The 22,845-nt window shown below is 46.2% G+C and overlaps 1 protein-coding gene across 4 annotated transcripts in view; it reads right to left on the reverse strand.

Moving 5' to 3' along the window:
- Positions 1–22,845, reverse strand: part of MYH10 (myosin heavy chain 10) — a 141,407-nt gene that overhangs the window by 22,430 nt on the left and 96,132 nt on the right. For all 4 annotated transcript variants that reach the window (XM_080678792.1, XM_080678790.1, XM_080678791.1 and 1 more), the window contains 11 exons: positions 15,928–16,121; positions 15,717–15,838; positions 12,522–12,591; positions 12,273–12,433; positions 11,725–11,833; positions 11,502–11,633; positions 10,410–10,616; positions 6,789–6,926; positions 6,199–6,322; positions 4,359–4,530; positions 2,979–3,191 (listed from right to left, as the gene is read on the reverse strand). In XM_080678792.1, coding sequence (XP_080534918.1) covers positions 2,979–3,191; positions 4,359–4,530; positions 6,199–6,322; positions 6,789–6,926; positions 10,410–10,616; positions 11,502–11,633; positions 11,725–11,833; positions 12,273–12,433; positions 12,522–12,591; positions 15,717–15,838; positions 15,928–16,121 — 1,642 coding nt within the window. The remainder of the gene's footprint in view (positions 1–2,978; positions 3,192–4,358; positions 4,531–6,198; positions 6,323–6,788; positions 6,927–10,409; positions 10,617–11,501; positions 11,634–11,724; positions 11,834–12,272; positions 12,434–12,521; positions 12,592–15,716; positions 15,839–15,927; positions 16,122–22,845) is intronic.

Genomic DNA, 22,845 nt, shown 5'->3' on the forward strand with positions numbered 1-22,845 from the left:
AAAGGGGGAGTCCCAAGAGGCTTTCCAAAGCTCAGGCGGTTGGAGGTCAAATCAGTCTGGACGCTGCATCTGAAAGAAGCAGGAGCCTCTCTGACCAGGCGTGGGAACAACTGCAGTCACTAATGTCCTCCCAGGCTGCCCGGCAGTGGCCACGTGGAGGCGGGACAGGAAGTCAGGAGGCAGGCGGAGGCCGCATGCCTGGCTCAGAAAGGGTCTCTGGAAGCTGAAATGAGACACGGCAGGTCCCAGACCACAGACCTGGAATGCCCTGAGGTGCCCGGAGGTTTTATCTAACCTGCATTTACCATATGAAGGTCACATTAGTGTCAAATGCTTTTCCTTGGCTTTCTGACTTTTTTATAATTTGTTATAACATTTGGGTAACTTGAAAAACCAATGTTATTTCACTAACTAGAAAAGCCTTCACCCCAAGTCACTCTTTTTTTGTTTTGTTAATCCTCACCTGACGATATTTTTCCATTGATTTTTTAGAGAAAGTGGGAGGGAGGGGGAGAGACAGAGAGAGAAATCTCCCACACATGCCCTGACCAGGATCGGGAATCGAGCCTGCAACCGAGGCACGTGCCCTTGACCAGAAGTGAATCCAGGACCCTTCAGTCCACGGGCCGATGCTCTGTCCACTGAGCTGACTAGGGCCCAAGTCACTCTTTAAGTGGGTCGATCTGAACACCGTCTTTAAGGATATGGCTTGTCAATGACTGAAACCACTAAGCTAAGTGCCATATTAACACCAAGAATTTAAACACCTGTAACTTACAATCATCCTGAAGCACAGCTCTATATTAAAACCATTTCTCTCTCCACACTAAACCAGGAACCAGTTAGAACAGTGACTTGTATGCCGACTCCCGTGTGGACACACTGTCCCGTATTTACTGGTGCAGCGGTGGGATCTAGAGGGCGGAGGTCAGCTGTGCCAAGGGAGAAGGGGCCCGGGCAGCTGCCAGCTCTGGGGTGGCAGGTAGCCAGACAAATGGAATCCGCAGACTCCTTGTGGTCCAGCATCGCGCAGCCACGGTGCCTGGCGGTGAATATGCATTGGTCTGGCCTGTCCCCCCGCCGCCGCCCCCCGTCTTCATCCTAAGTCTAAAGAGCTAAAATGCCAATGAAGATGGAGCCCAGTGAGGGGTCTGACTTGCTGAGCCCGTTCCTTTTATGCCAATCATGTGATACACAGCTGGAGAGGCAGGGCATGGGGGTCCTTAGCCAGAGCGAAGGACACACGAACACTAGCACATCTGAGCTGCAGGCCACAGTAATCCTTCACATAGCAGAATCTATATTTGAGGACAGCTATGGTTTTAATTAACATGCATGCATCAATTGTACCGTCTTAAAATATATATTTTTTAAGAGTTGAATGGAAGAAATGATCAGAAAGCCTTTTTCTATTGTGTTCAAAAGACTAGCTGAGAAGAAATAGTTCAACAAAGTCTAGTTCTGTGGTCATCAAATTTAAAAAAAGCAGACATTTTAGAGAAGGCCAGGATTTAAAGCTCCTACAAGCAGGGTCACGTGCTGAGGTGGGCAGGAAGCTTCCAGCGTCAGATGGGCTCCAACTGAGACAGGGCCCTCTGACGTGTTCCTAGGCTCACCCCCGCTTCTCCACCCTCTCCTGTCGCCTGTGTCCCTGCCCAGAAAGCCCGCTCTGCAGACTTGGGGATGTGGTTCTCTCCGGGTCCCGGCACCCAGGTGAGCACGTTGCAGACTCCATCTTCCAGGGAAGGGCACCACTGGCTTCCCCCAGCACACCTCCTTCCCAGGTCCTCAGGTCCTCCCACCTCTCTGACCACCCGACTTCACCAACGATTCCTTGTCCTTGTTTTGCCCATAGCCTCCTTCTCAGCATGATGGGCTACTCCACCCTGGGACAGCACGCGCGCGTCTGTGCGCGCACATGCTTGTGCATGCACTCGTGCACACTGCAAGCTGCCAGCCAAATCTGCCAGCCATGGCGAGCTGGCTATCCCTGAGCTGGGCCTCCTGCACCTGGCAGCTTGAATCTTAAGGGAGAAGCTGATGGTCAGGAAGAGGCCAAGACAGCAATCTGGGAGACGACACCTTGGCTTATATGAGAATTTTCTTTCTTGCCAGCAAGAGCCCCAGGCTGCCTCGGCTCACCGCTTGTGGCTACCGCTCTCCGTGACTCTCTGTGGGCTGACACACGGAGGCTGTGTGCAATGTCTCCAGCTGTGCTCCCTCTCCTGTGCTTGTCACTTTCTTCTGCCTGCACCTGGCGGCTGGCTCATCTGTGACAGCCCCTGCCTCTGCTCTGAGTGCCTGTCCTCACCTTCCGTTCCTTGTCCTGAACATGTACCTCCCTCCCATCTATTCGCTTACCAGTGGCGCTACCAGCAGATGCGCGCCACCCGTGTATCTCCTCTTCTGGCTCTGTCCCAGCCAGTTCTCCGGTCCTCTCTCTCCCACGTGGTCTAAGTCAGTCTCCTTCCAGCCGCTGTGGGTGTGTCTGTCCATCCTTCCCTTAGATACCCAGCACTGACTGGCTTTCTAATCGCGGCTCCCTGTGCACCTCAATCTGTTGGTCCATCCACCTACCCAAGTGGGCTGGCTTGCTTCTAACCACTGTTATTTTGTTACTGTTCTACCTGCCATTATTTTCAGGACGGAGAGAGGATACTTAAAATACAACATAAAGAATGCACACCAGCACTGACCGTTTGGCTCAGTGGACAGAGCGTCGGCCTGTGGACTGAAGGGTCCCAGGTTCGATTCCAGTCAAGGGCATGTGCCTTGGTTGCGGGCACATCCCCAGTGGGGGGTGTGTGGGTGGCAGCTGATCGATGTTTCTCGCTCATCAATGTTTCTCTCTATCCCTCTCCCTTCCTCTATGTAAAAAATCAATAAAGTACATTTTAAAAAAAGAACGCACACCATCTCCTAAAGAGGGCCAGCCAGCTCTCGTGCGGAGCCCAGCGGGGCGCCGGCCCCTCACTCACCGAAGTTCCTGTTGAGCGGCGGTAGTGTCCAGCGTGTCCTCCAGCTCGGTTTTCAGAGCTTCCAGCTCCTCACTCAGGTCCCTTTTCTGCTTCTCTGCCTTGTTCCGTGAAGCCTTCTCAGATTCAAAGTCTTCTTGAAGTTCAGCAATTTGGGCTTGCAGCTCTCGCACGACTTTAAGGGCGTTGTTCTTGTGGAGTGTTTCATCGTCGCCCCTGTTAGAACAGCCAGGCCCGGGCCGCACTCAGCAGGGGTGAGGATGGGCTGTTCCCCTGGTGAACCGCCCAGCACCTCTCCACAAGGAGACCCGGTTACACAGCCTCTGCCATGGCACGAGGCTGGCGCGCTGCACAGGGCCTGCCTGGCAGGCAAAGAGGTACACAGAGGTACCCGAAGGCCTGAAAGCTGGTTGGCAAAGCTAAAATCAGAATCAAGCCCAGCCCCCTTTGCAAAGGGCTAAATATCTCCATTTAGAGATAAGACAATCACTTTAATGATTAGAACATAAAAAAAATTCCCTATAAAATAAAATGTTATAATTAGAACACCGCTCAAGGTAGCAGTCTAGTCTATCAAATTGGTACCATCCTACAGAGAATCGGCAAATTCAAAGAAGTTCTTAGAACACACAGCAGAGGAGACACGCCACCTCCAGGCCTTCTACCTTATGCTTTATCTCTCCTATCTGCATCTTCTTGCTGGTGTGTGGTTGGATGATGGTAGATACCTGACTGGGCATAGTTGGGATGTTTGTGATGAGGGAGGGGAAGCTGACAGACGTGACAGTGAGTGGTGAGAACTTTAATTTTAGAATCTAGCTCTCACCTCTGTAAATGAAAAGGCAGAAATCTGGCCAAAGTAAGAGTAACAGTGATAGAGGACAGAAAAATATGTATTACAGATTTTGATTATAAACTCTAAGTCCTATGACCATGTAGCCAAATAGTTATTCTTTATAAAGAAGTGAAAGTATTAGATATAAATATATTTACTACATATAGTTTCCAATGGTCTAGAACTGAATAGCAAATCATGTTTCCAGTGTATGGGGTGGGTATCATTTCTGAAAAGTGATTTCTCTAAACTTCTCGAACATACTGATGTGGACAGAAACAAAACATTTGCTGTGACACAGTCATTTTTTCTGCTGTGAATTTCCAAGCATTTCCTGAGGAGACTAGTGAGTTTCAGTGTGAATTCTGAGAATGGCTTAGGAGGTTTTCTTGCTGCCCTGACATAAATGACATGCTCCTGGGTTTTCAGGTTCGGATGCCACACCCAACAACACGGAAATGACGTGTTCCTCTCCCAGGGTTTGGGTCTGCACCTAGACATGGAAATAAAACCCCCACACACATTCCCACAGGCTCTGGGGGGCGGACCTGGCCAGTGCGCCCTGCAGCTCCTCCTCCTTCTTGGCCAGCTGCACCTTGAGCTCGTCGATCTGGGCCTGCAGCTCAGCGATCTGGTCCTGCAGGTCAGTCGTCTCGCCGTCCAGTTTCCTCTTGGCCTTTTCCAGCTCCTGACGGGTTTTCTCTTCCTTCTTTAAGCGTTCTTTAAGGCAAGACACAGATCTTCAGCACACTGAGGGACATGCCAAATGAAAAACTCCAAATGCAAACCGATTAAAGTCGAAAAGAAGCCCTTTTACTTAAAAGGGTGTCCTTGCCTTGATAACACTGTACCAATGAGTCATTCAAAACCCATTAAATCAAACTGAAGTCAGGTCATTGGTGGGAGGAGGGTATTTTAAGGAAGAAGCTGGGTGGGTTCTAAGGACGTCCTTTCATGGGAAGTGGGCATGCTATTAGAGCGAAGCGATCAGAAAGCTTCTCATGGTGTGCCCATCGCTATGCCCAGGTTTGCAGAGGGGCCCAGCCGAGGCCGGCAGTGTGTGCAACTGCCTGTCACCCACTCCCTTTCATGGGGAATCCCTGGTTGAACCAGGACAGCCGTTCCCACACATGAGGGAGAGAGGGCAGAGGGTTCTGCAGCTTTTCTGCCCTCCCCTCTTTGATTTGGCAATGATTCCTTAATCAACACCAGCGATCTGTTCCACTCGGATGCCTTCTCACAACAGAACCTGTATGCCTTTGTGCTCTCCAGTGGGAACCAAATGCTGAGGAGATGAGACCAAGCATCGCAGGCGCATCACACAGGTGAGCAGGCACCTCTGCTGTAGGTGCACTTCCTCAGTAGGGGACCATACACTGGTAAAACGGCCTATGAAACGATTTCCTACGACATCCCTTCTTTTGTCTATACCAGGGGTGGGGAACATCTGGCCCGCGGGCCATGTAAGGCCCACCAAATCATTTGCTCTGGCCCTGCCAAGGCATTAAGGGTGAGTTACTTAAACGTTTGACCAAAGATAGCAGGGTAATTTTTAAGTTGATAATTTTGTATGGCCCGCAAATGATGTTATAAATATCCAAATGGCCCTTGGCAGGAAAATGGTTCCCCACCTCTCAACTATACTTAAAAAAAAAAAAGAAAAAAAAAGACAAAAAAAGAATGAAAAAAAAAAAAAAAGAATGCAAAGCCCTAAATATTAAAAACAAACAAACAAACAAACAAACAAACTAACAAACTCCTTTCTCCCCCTTATAAAAGCGATGCATTGGAAAGCGTGACCACGCCCTGCAGGACCACAGCCCTTCACGATGCTGGGCGTTAAGAGTAGGCTCTTCCCCTGGTGCGGAGACGTCCGCGGCTGCTAGCTGAAGGGAAGGTTTTCTATGCTCTTTCCAACATCCACCCTTCTCTCGCTCTCTCTCTCTTTGAAGAAAGCCAGGGCTGATTTTGCAAAAATCCCCAGGATTCCCTGACATATCTTTTGCCACTGGAGCGGGACACTGTCACCCTCAGCAATCTGTCCCTGCCAGGAAGCGGTCCCATCATGAAGCAAAGCCCAGGTGCACTTTCTGGATCAGACCCACAAAGTCCAAGGCCTGAACAGCTCAAACATGATTCAGATCCCAAGTACGGCCACAAAGGGCACTGTATTTCACCATGGGACCTAATATTAAAAAATGAATTAAAAAGGATAATTTATTGCTATTCTATCACAAATTGTGGTGACTAGATCTGTTTTAATGAACACAAACCGAAGGCTCATTATTAGTAGTCACCATGCATACTCTGCTATTCATGTTCTGATTAGAGCAAAATCTAAACATTCATTTGTCCCGGTCCTACATTTTCCTAGCCCCAAACACTAACCTTCTAAATCCGAGATCATCACTTCTTGCTTATTCCTGATTTTGGCCAAGTTTTTTGCCTTTTCTTCCTCTTCAGCCAGCTGAGAGGAGCACTCAGCAATGCGATCCTCCATGAGTTTCTTTTCCTGAACAGAAAAAATTGCCTCAGAAAAGGCATTCCAAGTAACAACTAGGGTTTGGTATAACTTAGAACACAACTGGCCCTGCCTCCCCAACAGGTCACATCCTCCAAAGAGGCGGAAGGCTCATCATCTTGGTGCTGACCCTTCAGGGTTGGCCCAGCCGCCGGCCTTCAGATTCCCACAACCAGTGCTGACGAATGAATGCTTGGACACACGGGACAAGTCATCGATGAATGATCGACTTGCACAAAATGCGCAAATTAAAAGTCTAAAGGACTATAAGGATGCTTAGTGGATTTGAAACATTAAATTGCTACTGTGTCTTTAGAAACCTATACAGGTAGAGACTGAGGGAGAAGATGAACAAATCTGAAATCTTTGTAGAATTTCTTGTTTAAAGCCACTTTCATGATAGCATCCACATAAATAGTCCATACTCTAAAGCAGCTTTGAAGGGAAACATCCGTACTTTGATAAATTTGGAGTTTTGGTCCTCAAGAAGCAGAATCTCCTCCTCCATCTTTTTTATTTTCGCCTCAGCCGTCACCTTCTCCAGCTGCAGCTTCTGCCGAGCCCCTTCTTCCTCGTCCAGCTGCTCCTCCAGGTCCTGTGAACACACAGTCAGCCTCGCACCTTCCCACCAAACCCGGCCACATGAATAACCAAGGACTGCATCGTGAAATGCCCATTTGTGAAAAATCAAACAAAACAAAAACCCACAAACAAACACCAATTTGTGATGCTCAGAATGGCAAGGATATATGTGTATATATATCTATTTGTTAATCCTCACCCAAGGATATTTTCCCGTTGATTTTTAGAGAGTGGAAGGGAGGAGTAGAGACAGAGAGAAGCATCTATGTGAGAGGGACACATCGACTGGTTGTGTCCCACATGCACCCCGATTGGGGCTCAGGATTGAGCCTGCAACAGAGGTACATGACTTTGGAATTGAACCTGTGACCTTTCAGTTCGTGGGCTGACACTATAACCACTGAGAAAACCAGCTAGGGCTGGGAAGGATCTTTTTAAAAATATGAAATGCAGTTATATGAAACAGACATTCGTATGAACCACAGGTTTACGTTCAAACTGGGTCAATCCTTCTGTAAGGCAGCATGAGAACGTGCAATAAGCTTTGAGAGCAAGCATTTCTGTTAAGCCAGCAATGTCAGGAAATAGTACCAGATGTGATTCATATAAAAAAGTGAAATTTTTTAAAAATTGAATTTTTGGGGAGAGAGGAAGGGAGAGAGACAGAGGGACAAAAACACTGACAGAAAAACATTGATCTGTTGCCTCCCATATACACCCAGACCAGGAATTGAACTCGCCACCTTTTGGTGTATGGGGTGATGCTCCAACCGAGGCACACCAGCCAGAGCTAAATACGTGCAATATTGAGGAACTATGAACACACTACATGAAAGTCTTGGTAAATAAAAGTTGGCACATTTATAAAATGGAATAACATATAGTAATTAAAATGCATATTTCTGAATTAGTGACACAGGGAAATATGAGTAATATAGAACTACATCAAACACATACTTATCTGTGTCTACTCTACATGTTTTGCCAAAAGCTGAGAGAACAAAACATAACAATTGAAAGAGGAGAGGGCCTGGCAGTGGGCTGTCTCTGTTCAAGCGTGCCTTTCACAACACAAGCACATCACCAAACTGGGTGGGCTTCTGGTGTTTACACATACTTTTATCATAACAGGCTCCTCTTTATTTCACGCTCTGACATTATTGTACACAATAACATACACATGATTGAACAAGGTTGTACATACAAAGCAATGTACGGTCAATTTAAGAAAGCGTCAAGAATAACTTCGGCTAAGTAATTTATTCATGGTTGATTCTGAAATGAAGCCCTTGCAAAAGACTAACTTTTTACTGTGTAAACTTCAAACACAGATATGAAGGGCAGCACAATGAGCCCCACACAGATGCAGCAGCCCAGCCTTAACAAGCATTAGCTCATGGCCAACCTCACTTCCTCTCTGTCGCCTCCTTCTCCCTTCTCCCCTGGCATTATTTTGAAGCAAATCCAAAACACATTTCATTTGGAAAAACCAGGCAGTAGGTATTACTAAAAGATAAAGGCCACTTAAACATACATTAGTTGGTTTGAATCAAAATCCAAATAAGGTTCGCACATTGGGATCAAACCTCAGAGAAAAAAGAAGTAAGGGGGCGACAAAGTTGGATTTTTCCCAAAGTCCATGCAGTTAATAGCATGAACCTCTGGTATTTCATGAGGAAAAACATGAATACTTAATAATAACAATATTACTGTAAATATTTTTAGAATGTGTTTGAATGAGTTTACATGTCACAAAGGGAGAGAATAAGTTAACAGTGCAAAACCCTAGAAATATAAGAGTCTGGTAAAGAATGCAAAGATAAAAAGCCTTGAAAAACCAAACCAAAATAAAAACACCCTATTTCCACAAGGACATATTTGTTTTCTAAATAAAGTAGAGAAATGCAAGTATTTTACTGGAAGTTGTTAAAATGTAGAGTTTATATTAAAAAGTAGGTTGGGGGATTAGAGGCGAATTTGGGGTCCTTCCCCCATGAGTAAAACATATTACTGAAATGAACATGTCTTCTTAAACAAAGAGAACAGAAAATCAAACTGCTGATAATGCCACCAGGGAAAAACTGTTGTTGGTGTTATTCTAGATCTTCTGCATATTGCCATATAAAATCCTACATATTAATTTGTTATGTAAATATCTTAAATTAGATCCACTGTGTATACTATTTTGCAACTGTCTCTATCAAGATATTATAAGTGCCCATGAAAATAAACATCTTAACATTTAGAACAGTATAGTATTACCCTGGTTTAATAACCCCCCAAGGTTAGGTAACTAGATAGCTTCCATTGATTTATTCTTTGAATAAAGTCTAGGATTAGACTTGATAATTAAAGGTTATTCACTTTTTTACAGCTTTTGTGATATTCTGTTAACTTATTATGGGATATCTGAAAGCTGTGCACGTTGAAGAATGGAAAGTGTCCCAATGATTTACTGTATGGGGTATCTGCCAAGGAGATAATATATCCTTTGTGGTTTTGACAAACATCTGAATTATCTGTGTTTTGTATTAAGTTATGGGGTAAGAAAATATTAAGGGAAAGACATGGAGGAAAGGAAGCTTAGTTTGAAGCAATGGTGGCAGATATAGATGCCCTGACACTCGGAGCATGTTGGATAGGCTGAGGGAGGGAGGCAGGAGAAAGAGAGGGTGTGTGTCTGAGGGCACGCACAGAGCAACTACTGTCTGTATCATCTGAGTACTCAACCACAGCAATAGCTCTGAGTTTGTGTCTCTGTAAGAAAGTAATCACCAGCAAGAACTGAGTGTTTTATTCTGATTCCTGCCCACCTCCTACGTCAGTGCTGAGCATTTCTTATGAACCAAACCACCTCATAGATGCCTATCTAATGAATGGAGTGAGCGCAGAATTATTAATGACAACACAAAGGACAAATTATGTTCCCTACAAAAGGGTACAGACCTTGGGAGAGTTCTACTTTGAGTCACTTTGCATACTGTAAGATGCCACATCAGAACATGAAAAAGATTCTTCTTCAAAACAACAAATCTGTGTTTGAAGAAATCTATTACTTGTGTGCTCTGAACGATGGCCATCTTTCAAGAGTAGGTACTTAAAACTTAAGACTCCTTTTGCCCTAAATACATATTAAGAGTCCTAGCCAGTTTGGCTCAGTGGATAGAGCACTGGCCCCTGGACTGAAGGGTCCCGAGTTTGATTCTGATCAAGGGCACATATTTGGGTTGCAGGCTCGATCCCAGGCCCTGGTCAGGGCATGTACAGGAGGCAACCAATCGATGCATCTCTCTCACATCAGTGTTTCTCTCTCTCTCTTTCTCTCCCTGTTCCTTCCACTCTCTCTAAAAATCAATGGAAAAAATACCTTCAGGTGAGGATTAACAACAATAAAAAAAATACACATTAAGAATCTAAACCCATAGCTTCTATTCATTCAATATATTCACCTGGAAAACCCAAAATACAATTCTAAATAAAAAATGACCATAGATACCTGAATATGTGCTTGCATTTTTTTCTTTTCATTTTGAAGGATTTGGTTTCTTTCTTCTTCTTCTTCCACCCTCGACTCCAAGTCATGCAGAATCTCTTCCAGTTCCTGCTTCTTAGCAGCGAGTCTGGCTCTCATCTCTTCGGCTTCAGCAAAGAGCTCAGTCTCTGCCTGCAGCTGCTCTGCAAGGATGTTCTTCTCTTCTAAGAGCTGCAATCACAAACAGCGTCCAGGACTAGGACTTGCCCCCAGCACACACACAAGATACAGTCACCAACATTTCAGTGGTCAATACACCGAAGAAATGGAAAGTCACAAATATATTACCGCTACTGGCAAAACTTCCAAGTATGTTTTTGGCTGTAGCAAAATAAGCCAGATGAAAACACTTTAGTTGTTTCTGCTGTCTCAAGTTGTAGCATATTAAACTCATGCTATTTTAAGAACTCCCATCCTTCTATTAAGGTAATTTACAAAGGGACAGAAAAACAGGAGGGAAAACATTCAAATGTAATAAAGTTCATGGTGACTGCGAAAGCTGTTTGGTATCAAGTGATTTTTTGGCCTTTATTGTTAATCTTTTTGGCCTTGAACACTCCAATTCTATCACTGTCATCTATAAACAGTTCTGAGCCTCTATTTGTCATGAAGCACCACTGCTTGGGAAGGGACACGGACTGGAGACCTCTGTTGCTGCGAAGAGGCAGGTGGTGACCTTGCCCCATCTCATCCTTTTACCTTTTTCTATTTCCCCCATAAGCAGTCACAGGACATGGTAACACTGGGAGTCTCACTGAAAACAGGTGCGAATACATGTCTGATAAGCAGACATGCTCAACTGCGTGTCCAAATGCGACAAAGACAAAAATGCAAGAGGTAAGGCTGATTTTGGTTCATATAAAGACAAATGCATGGCATGATGGATCTGTTGTCTCTGTTCTCAAATGCCTATGCTTTGGAAAGGAGTGAAAGATACGCATAAACTAAGATGGTATGTAGGGACAGCGACCACAATGAAACGTGTGCGAGTTCCTGCCAGTGGGGGCGCTCACGTCAGCTGGGACGCGTGCCACTTTAAGAAGCCAGCGCACACACCTGCTGGTGCTTCCTCTCCATCTCCTCCAGCTCCCCTTCCACCTTGGTCTGCTTCTCCTTCACCTTCAGCAGCTCTTCATCTTTGGCCTGAAGTTCTTCCTCTTGGCGAGTGACTTGCAGGAGCGGCTTCACCTGTGACAAAATTAAGCAGTTTATCATCACATCTCCTGCCTGAGGGTGGTCCCTGGGCGATTGCTGCTCCTGTGGAGACCCCGCAGCCCACCTTCGTGAACACGCGCCACCACTGCCAGTGCCGCAGCTTCAGGTATGCGGCGCAGTTCCGCTGCAGGACCTTCAGGGCGCTGAGCTGCTGCTGCTTCTTGGCAAAGGCCCTGAAGGACAGCAGGAAAAACTCGTCATGTAAAGAAAAGCGTGTCTTAATGGCTGTTGTCATGAGACCACTTCCTAAAGGCACACGTTCTTACTTGGCTAAGACACGGAGTGGGTCCATGTATCAAATCAAGCCCTCAGTGACACCCACAGGGAAACGGGCTGCTGCTGGAGCCCAGGTCAGTTCATGAGCCGCCCAGCCAGCCTCAGGCACGCATCACGGATGCCCTCCCCTTTCTTCCGAGATGCTGCCCTGACAGTGCGCTGCCATTTACCACGTCCCACACTCCCAGTGCGGGTCCGAGGCAATGCAGACAGTGCGACAGGGTCCCTCCCGTCCCCTGGCTGGCGGTCTTTAGTCCTGCTTTATTAACTATGTCCTTCTTTTGACCTGTCACAGAAGAGACAGCCACCCTCCCCCTTTTATGATTGCCCACTTACTTTCTCGCTAGGTAACCTCTGCAAACGGCTTGGAAGAAGATAATGATATCGGTAATTTTTAAATCCCGTTCTTCCTCTAAATGTGCCAAAACTCCAGCTCGGAAAAATATCTTGCTCTGTCCAATTCTGTACAAGTTTGGGTCCAATTCTAAAGCCCGGATCTAAAAGCGAAAGAGTTCATTTATTTTTTTGCTGTAGGAAAAGATTATATCAATAGTCCACAAAGCAGAAAAATCAAGAAAAGCTTACCATTCGTTCACAAGCCTGTTTGCCATCCATAAAGCCTTTAGGAATAGCATTTGGAGTTAGGATCTCGTATCTGAAAGAAAAGCAGCCAAAAGGTTTTGGTAAAAATTTGTGGAAATGTTTACCTACTAACTATGAGTTCTGCTTTCTCTACGAGGCAATATGATAGGTAATCATGTCAAATTAAGAGTAAAGAAGTAACCAAGCGATAATCAGATTTTCTATTTCTTAAAATAAACAAATGAACATAAGGCTAATTCCCCACGTTAAAAACTAGGCATAAAAATTGTGGCAGAGAAGAATAAAATCATGGTGTTTTAAAAACCCTTTGCTTTTTATTCCCCCCCAAATGTTCACATGCCCAAGATGCAGGAGAATCGGCTCTCTGTGCCTGATTTGTGGGCATCTATTGGATCATAGAAAAGGCCGTGACAACAATGCTCAGAGGCCTCCACTGAGAAGAGAAAGCATTAGGGTGACATTCAAAATAGCACTGGTCTGGGTGTACATATATTCACTAAGCTGTACACTGAAGACTGTGCACTTTATAGTAACTACTAGAGGCTCGGTGCGTGGGGTCCCTCAGCATTGCCTGCGGGGATCGGGCCGAAACCGGCAGTCCAACGCCGCCTGCCACTCCTGCTCATCCTGGCCTGCTGCGCTTGCTGCTGCCACTGCTGGGTAGGCTTGCTGCGGTCTCCGGGCTGTGGCGGCCAGCCATGAGCCCTGTGTCTGGTGCCCGTCGGTCAGCTGAGTGGTGCTCCCGCTGTGGGAGCGCACTGACCACCAGGGGGCAGCTCTTGTGTTGAGCGTCTGCCCCCTGGTGGTCAGTGCATGTCATAGCAATCAAACGGTCGCTTAAGCTTTTATATATATAGATCATATATATAGATGTACGGCGCCAGGTGGGTACTGGATATATCAGGGGACCACTTGGTAAAGCATATGATTATCTAACTACTATGCTATACACCTAAAACTAATACAAAATAATACTGAATGTAAAGTGTAATTGGAAAAAAAAAAGATTTGTGCACTTTATGTAGTTATACTTCAATAAAAATAAAGTGGAGCAAATAGGTAGTTGGCTATATTAAAGATGGATCCTGGCTACACCATTAACTTTGTCCTCTGGATGCCAATTATGTTCCTTTTTCTCCTACCCATAAAAAGGGAGAGTCTATCCGACTGTTTATCATACAATGAGGCCACAATACATGTTCCCCCAAACCCATAAGGACTGGAATAATTGCTCAACGGGATTCCCTCTGGAACAGTGGGAGAAAGGGCCATCCTATGACAGCAGGCTTATTTTATGGAACAACAAAGGCTGTCATAATTGAAAATCCAATTTCTAGGAGAAAAAAAGCAAACTAAATATTAAAGAAAATTATGCAATACATTAAAAAAACAAATTTCCCATCATAAGTTTTCATCTGTTTCTATTACATCTATTTCTATGTTATTTTTACACAAACCTAGACGGTATAGCCCACTACACACCTAGGCTGTATGGTACAGCCTATTGTTCTTAGGCTACAAGCCTGTTCATGTTACTGTACAAAACATGAGTTAAATCAAGCACAGAGAAAATGATGTAATCAAGACATGTGGGAAGCATGAGATAATGAGACTGCTGCCAATAAAACACGGCACACTGTTTTACAACAAACACTTTTAACAAATAGAAGGAGTACCCTCTAAAATAATGACAAAAAGTGTAGTATAGTAAATACACAAACCTGTAGTCATTTATTACATTATCAAGTGTTACATACCAGCGGTCGCCAACCTTTCGGACCTTACGGACCACCAGTGGTCCCCGGACCACCAGTTGGCGACCGCTGTTATATATTGTACGTAATTGTAGGTGCTGAACTTTTATATGAATGGCAGCTCAGCAGGTCTGTTTATACCAGAAGCACCACAAACACATGAGTAATGCCTTGTGCTGTGATCTTACAATGGCTGTGAGGTCACCAGGCGACAGGAATTTTTCAGCTCCGTCATACATGTGGCCTGTCTTTATTTTAATAATTTATTGTTAATCCTCACCTGAGGATATTTTTCCATTGATCTTTTAGAGAGAGTGGAAGAGAGAGAGAGAAGCATATTGATTGGTTGCCTCCTGCACACGTTCCAACCAGGGGTCAGGCCGGGGAGGAACCTGCAACCATGGTACGTGCCCTTGACCAGAATTGAACCTGGGACCCTTTGCTCTACAGGCCAATGCTCTATCCACTGTGCCAAACCGACTAGGGCAGTAGTCGGTAAACTCATTAATCAACAGAGCGGCAAACCACGGCTCGCGAGCCGCATGTGGCTAGCGAGCCGCAGTTTGCCGACCACTGGACTAGGGCATGGCCTGTCTTTAACCAAAACATTGTTATGGGGGCACGACTGTATTTTAAAATATGAGCTTAAAAAATAATTATGGTCCTAGCTGGTTTGGCTCACTGGATATAGAATGTCAGCCTGAGGATTGAAGGGTCCCCAGTTCAATTCCAGGCAAGGGCACATGCCCAGGTTGTGGGCTCCATGCCCAGTAGGGGGCGTGATGGAGGCAGCTGATCAATGATTCTCTCTCATCATTGATGTTTCCATCTCTCTCTCCCTCTCCCTTCCTCTCTGAAATCAATAAAAAATATATGTTAAAAAAAATTATGTTTAGCACTGGTAGGTATTGCTCAATGGTTAGAGCGTCAGCCTGAGCACTGAAGTGTCTCAGCTTTAATTCCAGGTCAAGGGCACATACCTGGGTTGCAAGTTCGATCCTCAGCCCTTGTGGGGATGAGTATGGGAGGCAACCAATCGATGTGTCTCACTCATATTGATGTTTCCCTCCCTCCCTCCTTTCCTCCCTTCCACTCTCTCTAAAAATCGATGGAAAAATACTGTTAGGTGAGGATTAACCAAGAAAAAAAGTTTAAATCCCAAATGTAACTGTTTAAATGAGCAACTGTAAGTTCTCAGCTGACCCTGCAGACAGAGCAGTTTTTGAACCACCCCACAGCAGTCACCAGCATGGCCTCTCCAGGAAGTAGGCACTCAATATTCTTGACCAAAAATAGAGGTAATAATGATTAGCCTTTCCTACATGCGGAGAAATCGGAAACTCTCCAGGGACCAGGAAAAGAATGCATCACAACCTCATGCTTTGATGCATGTGGAAAAAGGTGAGAATGCGCAGTCCAGTACCTTTGCCGGAACTCCTGGAACACGATCCGGTTGGGGAAGCCCTGGCGACAGATTCGGATGCCTTCCAGGACACCGTTGCAGCGAAGCTGGTCCAGCACGAGGTGCGGGTCCAGTTTCCCAGCCTGATCAGCAAAGGAGAGTGTTATCTTTGAACCGCTCTAACGTGACCTAGTTCAGTGTTAGATCCCAGCACGTGTTTCTGGACACATACCCGCTTCTCGTGATTTGGAATGATGCAGCGAACGAAGTTAGGGTTGGTGTTGCGGAGAGTCGCCATCAGCTTGGTGAGAGACTCTTTGTAGAGTTGGCCAACGGTACGAAACATGCCCTTTTTGGTTTTATAGGCAGAGCCAAAAGCTGTCTCAGTCATACCAGTAACTTGATCCAGGCCCACAATACGATCCACTGGTGAAAATAAAAAGGAAGAGGACGAGTCAAACCCAACCCTCCAGCAGGGAAGACAAGACACAGTGATAGTGCAGCAGCACAAGCTTGTGGACAGATGAGAAGAGATGCCATCTAGGGAGGCAGTCAGCATACGGAGACACTGCACAAGCCGTGGGACCAACAGCCACACATTTCAAGGGCGGGTAGTGTAGCTCTGACAGCTTCAGACCACATACCAGCAGATGCCTTCCGCTGCGCTACTTTCAGGGACTCACTGCCTTTGATAACATTTGCCTGTTACATACACAATTATTTGGTAAATGAGAGATCATTGGCTGGCATTATTGATACACAAATGGATACTATGACAAGTCTCAAAACAGGAAAGGCATATAAAGATATAAGTAAAAATATAAGACTGTACAAAGCAAATCCACTTAATGAATATGGCTTGGGAACTAGGGACCAGAGCCATCTCTTATCAGTCATTAGGATTTTAGTAAAAAAATCATTCAAGTTGCAGGGAGAGATTGCATTAGTTCAGATTTGTGGGAGTGAGTATACTTCAGCTCTCTCCTCAAAGCGTGAATAAACTTATTAGAGGGCAAGAACACAAATTTGGAAGGGGCCTCCTAAGAAGAATCAGCGCCTAAGCTACGCTTAATGATGGTTAAACTCCTCAGATCCTTCAGCTGATGTTTCACATTGTCCACACAGACCTAACACCTCAAATGATGGGATTCTAAACAGAAGTCCAACACAGGGCACCATCCACATTTGGTGCATAATACGCTCTCATTTGAAAAAACTGTTACATGAATGAAACACTACTGAAATCTTTTAATCAAAATATCGATTGAATTGCCCTGTTAATGCCCTTGTCAATCAAACAGCCACCTGCATTCTTTCATTCGTTCCCCAGAATAGAAGGTATTTGGGGACCTCAAGATCTCAATGACCTTTGTGCAGAAGAGAAAACCATGACCCAGGAGGTAAGGCAACTTTTCAAGTCACACATGTCTTAAATGGAAGTGGAGAGAAGGGGGCTGAGGTCAGATCGATTTCCAGGCCCATGCCTATAAAATGCAGTACCATTTCTCCTAGCGAAGCCACCAGACTCAGGGATTCAGATCTAAGCTTCCTGCTTGTGCTCAGGACTCTGTCTACCATCCATCTCAGAGACCACCTTTCTTCCCTGGCCTTCAACCTGTCCCTCTACTTGCTCCAGCAAAACTCCCACCAAACCCCATCCCTGCATATGCCACGAAGCAATGAGCTTCCTCTAACCCGCGCCCGCCCACTTCTCTGTCTCCTCAGAGCCAAGCTTCTTTCCAGAGTAGTTCATCCGTGGATCCCTCTGCATCCTCTCCTCTCATTTCCCGCTGTCCAGCATCCTGGCTGGTAGCCTGCCCTCCTCCCTCCACCTGACACTCAGGCAACCACCGGTCAAGTGTTAATTAAGAGCAGACCATCCCGCGTCTATTTTACTTGACCCTGATATATTTTTCTATTGACCACAGAGCGGCATCCTAAAAACTCTCGTCACTCCTGGATTCTTTTATGAACCCCATCTTCTCCTTGACCTCCATCAACCTCTCTAGCTACTCCAGTCTCCCCGATGACTTCTCCTTTGCCTTTCCTGTATACCAGGGCACTCACAGGGGTCCAAACCCAACACCCCTGAAAGCCTTTCTAGGATAAGGCCGGATGCGAGTCCAGGCACACACTGTCTGACCTGCTTTTCCCAAGCCATAGCCTCATCCCGGGTGATCTCATTTGTGACTTGAATGACCTGTACCCGACTCCCCAGCATCACTCGCCAAACACCTATATTCACCTCTCCATCCAGAAGTCACAGAGGCCCCTCTGCCTTCCACACATCCTTGCTAAGTGCCTGTCATGTGTGCTTTTACTCACGCTGCACCCCTTGCACCTAGCATGATGTCTGACATAACAAGCTTGATGCACAGATGTCAGTGAATAAATGAAATTAAAAAAACACAACTACAAAGTGAGAGATGCATTGACAAAAAGAACAAGATGCTATGAGAGAGAGGGGTGGTTAGAGATCTCTCTGGAGAAACTACACTTACTGTCAAGAGGAAAGAACGAGCCAGTAGAGAGAATATTCCAGAGGGGGTAACAGCGTGTGCAAAGCACCAGGGGCAGGAAGAAGTGCGAGAAGCTAGTGCCAGTGAAGCAGCATGAGGGACACTCCCTCTGGCAACTGTGTGTAGAATGGTTGGGGAGGAGGCCGGGGAGACCAGACAGGGGGTCACTGTAGGGTCCAAGTTCTAAGAAAGAAGACAGCAGCTTCAACTTGTGAGACTTAGAGGAGATGGACAGAGGAGGGAAATTCAGGACATATTTTGGTGGGAGACTTGACTTGCTTTAATGATTAACTTGACAGAAAATAAGGGAAAGGGGTATGTCAAGAATAACTCCTAGGAGTTTGGCTTGAGAACTGAGTGGCTTGTGGTGCCATTGGGAAGATGGGGGAGAGGTGGGTTTTGTGGGTAGGAAGATGGGGTCCAAACTCTGTGTAAGTTGGGATGCCTGTGGGACATTAGGGTGGAGATGAGAAGTTGAGTGGACATCCCCGTCTGCAGCTGAGAGAGGTCTGGACCAGCGAGGTAAAGCTGGGAGTTGCTGACTTACAGTGTTTAGTTATGAGACTGGACGAACCATCTGAGGGGGGATGAGAAGAGACGAGGGCCGGGGAGCAAACCCCACGGCGCTGGGGAGGAAGAGCTGGATTAGGAGAATGAGCGGAAGGAGGGGCAGAGGTCAATATCCTAAACTCGAGCACATTCTCTGCCCCCGCTGCTACCCTGTCCCTCCTATGTTTCCTCCGCAGATGTGAACACCCTTACTCAAGCCAGAAACCAGGAGTCAGACTCCGTTCCTCTCACATCAGCTGCTCCCCAAACTTTTAAATGTCCTCCATCCATCCCCTCCTCTCCGCTGCCCTAGCTGGGGCTCTACCCCCTCACCTGGGTTCTGCAACCTCCTAACTGGTTCCTTCCTCGGCCCCAGTCTCCCTGTATCCTTGCCCCCTGCCACACAGGTTCTTGCTATGCCTTTGTCCATGTGTAATGAGTAACAAGTAATTCTGAAAGATAAAACCAAGTAATTCTGAAAGATAAAACTAAACGAGTTATTTACCCCTCTATTTAAGATCTACTTTCTCCTACAGCTTATAGGATATGGTCCAAAGAGTCGTTTAACAGTGATGGGAACTCAGCTCCAAGAGGCAGCAGCACTGCCCACCCCGAGCGGTGTGATCTGGAGCCCAGCCACCCACCTCCTCCAGCCTCAGCGTCCCCTCTGTGGTGTGACCTGCCCCACAGGCGCCCATGAAACACTCAGGTGCTCAATGAAGGAGCCTCCCTGGACATTTCCCCACACGCCGAAGCTCCAACTGCACAGACTGGGTGCATTTTCTGAAAGACGCAGGCCCTCGAGTCTCCGTCCTGCTCTCTGCCAAGAGTGCATACCCCTGCTTGTAGCCTGGCAGTTCCTTACCTAGTGCTTCTCAGGCTCCGGATTCTACCTGCCTCCAGACTAAATAGACTATCCCTCCTCCAGGCTTCAACTCACCAAGGCCAGGTCCCAGGACACCTCACTCTTCTGTGTATCTCCTTGCGGGCTGAGCTTCCCCAGGGACGTCTGTCCAGTGTCTAACACGCAGTGCCCGGCGAGCCCTTTCCTGCTGTCACTGCACCCCTCTGACCACCAGCTCAGACAACACCTCAAACAAGGAAAGAGGAGGCATAGTGTGCACTGTGCGGGGAACCCCACGCACTGGCCCCCAGTTCTCTGAGCTGCCCGTCACACGCGTGACAGTGGTCTTAGTGCTGTTCCCAGCAGGAATTGCTTTGACAATAACAACCTGAAAACACTCATAATAAACTGGTTTTCAAATTTATTTTTAATAAAGGTAATCCAAAGCTAAACATTTATCATGCTTTGGACTTTCAGTTCTCTTTTTTCCTTAATTCAAAAATTTAAAATCAGGGTTAGCTTCCACCAATGAACAAAATTATCTTGTAAGAGAGACACATCGGGAACTGCATTAAATGACTTGGGCCACACTAATAAAATACAATTTTACTAAAAAATCAAGACCTATAAAAAACTCTATTTTACAAAGACATTTTCTTGTTGAAAATGGTTAGAGCAGGAATCAGAGAAAGGCAGAAAATGAGAAAGACAAGATTCTAGCAGCTCCCTGAAATGAGCATCTTGCTCCACCTTCACAGCTACTGAAACAAAACCTCCATGTGCAGAGCCTGTGGTTTCTGGGCTCCGTTGATCCTCTTGCTACAAACTCTCCCCCCCGAGGTGCCAGGAGAGCCTGGCTAGGCTGTCGAGGGCACTGTAATTCACCAGCTGGCTGCCAGTAGCCTGAAAAGATTTCAAAGTATTTTCACAGACAATTTATTAATCTCTAAAAGCTTACTTGGACAGTGAGAAGTGAGATGAGCTCCACAGAGCTGCCATCTGTAAGGGCATATTTATTGTTTAAGAGAAGAAAAATGTAATTTGTAATCATCTATCTCATAAAACTGCATGAACAACTTTTTTAAAGATAAAAGAATGACACTGTCTAGTGCCAGATCGCTTAACCGGCCCTTCTTCTAGGGGACAACCTCAGGAGACAGGAGGCATGTGAGGTTTTCACTTCTTCAAATCTGTGCATGGGCCAAGCACTAGTGTCGCTACATTTAATTTTAATTATTTAAGCCAGCGCTTTAGAAACTCACTGCAATTAATACGGCTAAAAACCACAGTAGGGGGAGAAACTTATTTTAATGTTTATTTAATAGCCAGATGGTAATAAATAAGAACCCCATCAGATACTCCTGCAAAAGGCCTTGGGCACCTGGCACTGTTACATGCCTCGGGCTAGGCATGTACATGTTCTCAATGCTCATTTAAACAAACTGAGACAATTCTACATTAACGTACACTAAAATGATACTAACAGTTAAAAACAAATTCAGAAACAGATATGTAACTGCTATGAGTTCTCAGCAACGATCCTAACATCAATTAGTATACCTTCATAATATACTTCTTCTTATATCCCTAGTAGTAACAAATTTACAGTGGTTACATAACAGTTATTTTACAGTATTTGGAAATTTTTAGGAACACGGCAGGCAGTGCTGCAGAGGATGACAGCACTGCTACTTCTCCCAGGCACTAGTGTAAGCTGAACTTGAATTTGCCTCCTCTACCTGCCTCCTCTGTACTTCCCACCCTCGGCAGAAGCCAACGCTGCGGGGCAAACAGGAAGCCACTTATCCTGCAGAGCTCCTACTGCACTTCTCTGTGTCTCCCCTGGGCAGGGCCCGTGCACTTAACTCATCGCACTGGGCAGCAGAGCAGGGCTACTGACCAGCTTGGCCTCGGGGCACCAGGAATAAAAGTGGACCTGCATTAAGTAACAGCCAAGGAGTAGACACGAATTGACCTTCTGTTTTGCACCATTCCAACTGCACCAGCACAAGGGCGCACCAGCAACTGCAGCAGCTGCGGAGGCAGCGGCAAGTGCAATGCCCGACGCCAGGTATCTGGGCACTTCCCGTGTGCCAGGGGCAGGCTCACGTTGCCTCGTATGATACAAGAACCCTGAGAACTAAGTATCACTGTCCCCATTTGACCTCAGGAACTCCAGCTGCAGTACCCAAAGGCTGTTTCTCCTGGCGCTCCCAACTCCTATTGCGACTCCAGGTAAAACACGAAGGAGACTACACTGCAACAATGAAACCTTTCGTCTCCTGAGAGGATGACAACTGAAATAAGCACTAAACCCTGTCAGCCCAAACCAGTCCCTAAAATGGCACTAAAAATAGATTTATGACCAACTGATATAAGAATCTACAAGGGATTACATAATTATCATTTTATCAGTCATGCTACCTGGTTTGCCCCACGTGGCTCAGTGGTTGATCATTGACATATGGACCAGGAGGTCATGGTTCGATTCCCAGTCAGGGTACGTGCCTGGGTTGCTGGCTCGATCCCCAGTAGGGGACGTGCAGGAGGCAGCTGATCAATGATTCTCTCTCATCATTGCTGTTTCTCTCTCCCCCTTTCCCTTCCTCTCTGAAATCAATAAAAATATATTAAAAAAAGGAAGACTGGTTCAAAGTTTTGGAAGTCAGAACGTCATCATTTCTTAGTATGAACCATGGCCAAATTAAAACCTTTCCCTGAATTACAAGGAGGTAGGTAAGAACTCGGTGGGTATCAGAAGATGAAGGAAGACCCCAAAGAGTTTGTGACACTGAGAAAGCCCTCCAATAGCAGTGACCAGCCTCTCCTTGGGGTTCTCAGTCTCAATTGCTGCTACTGTATTTCAAGTCCTGCTTCTATGAAGGATTGAAAGGAGCGAGGGACTTCTCTATCAATAATTAAAATTTGCTTCATGTACTTCTCACATTTTCTCTGGTGGCACCTTTCAGATGTCAGCTGCCACCCAGCACCTGCGAGTGATCAGAGAAACTGAGCTGGTCCTACTCTGGAGGCTGCAGGTACGACCTGCGGGGGAGCTCATCCTGTCCCTCCAGCACAGCCAGGATCAGAACTAAACTCAGAGGCCCTGTCACAGACCCTGTGAATCTGAGAACCCTGCCTAGCTTTGAGGTTACAATCCCTCTCTGCTGGTTTACTGTGCTTGCATCTTCCATTACTAGTTATCTCAGAGGTCTAGACTTCCAAAATATCTCATATT

The sequence above is a fragment of the Plecotus auritus genome, assembly GCF_963455305.1.
Source record: "Plecotus auritus genome assembly, chromosome: 7".
Lineage (NCBI taxonomy): Eukaryota > Metazoa > Chordata > Mammalia > Chiroptera > Vespertilionidae > Plecotus > Plecotus auritus.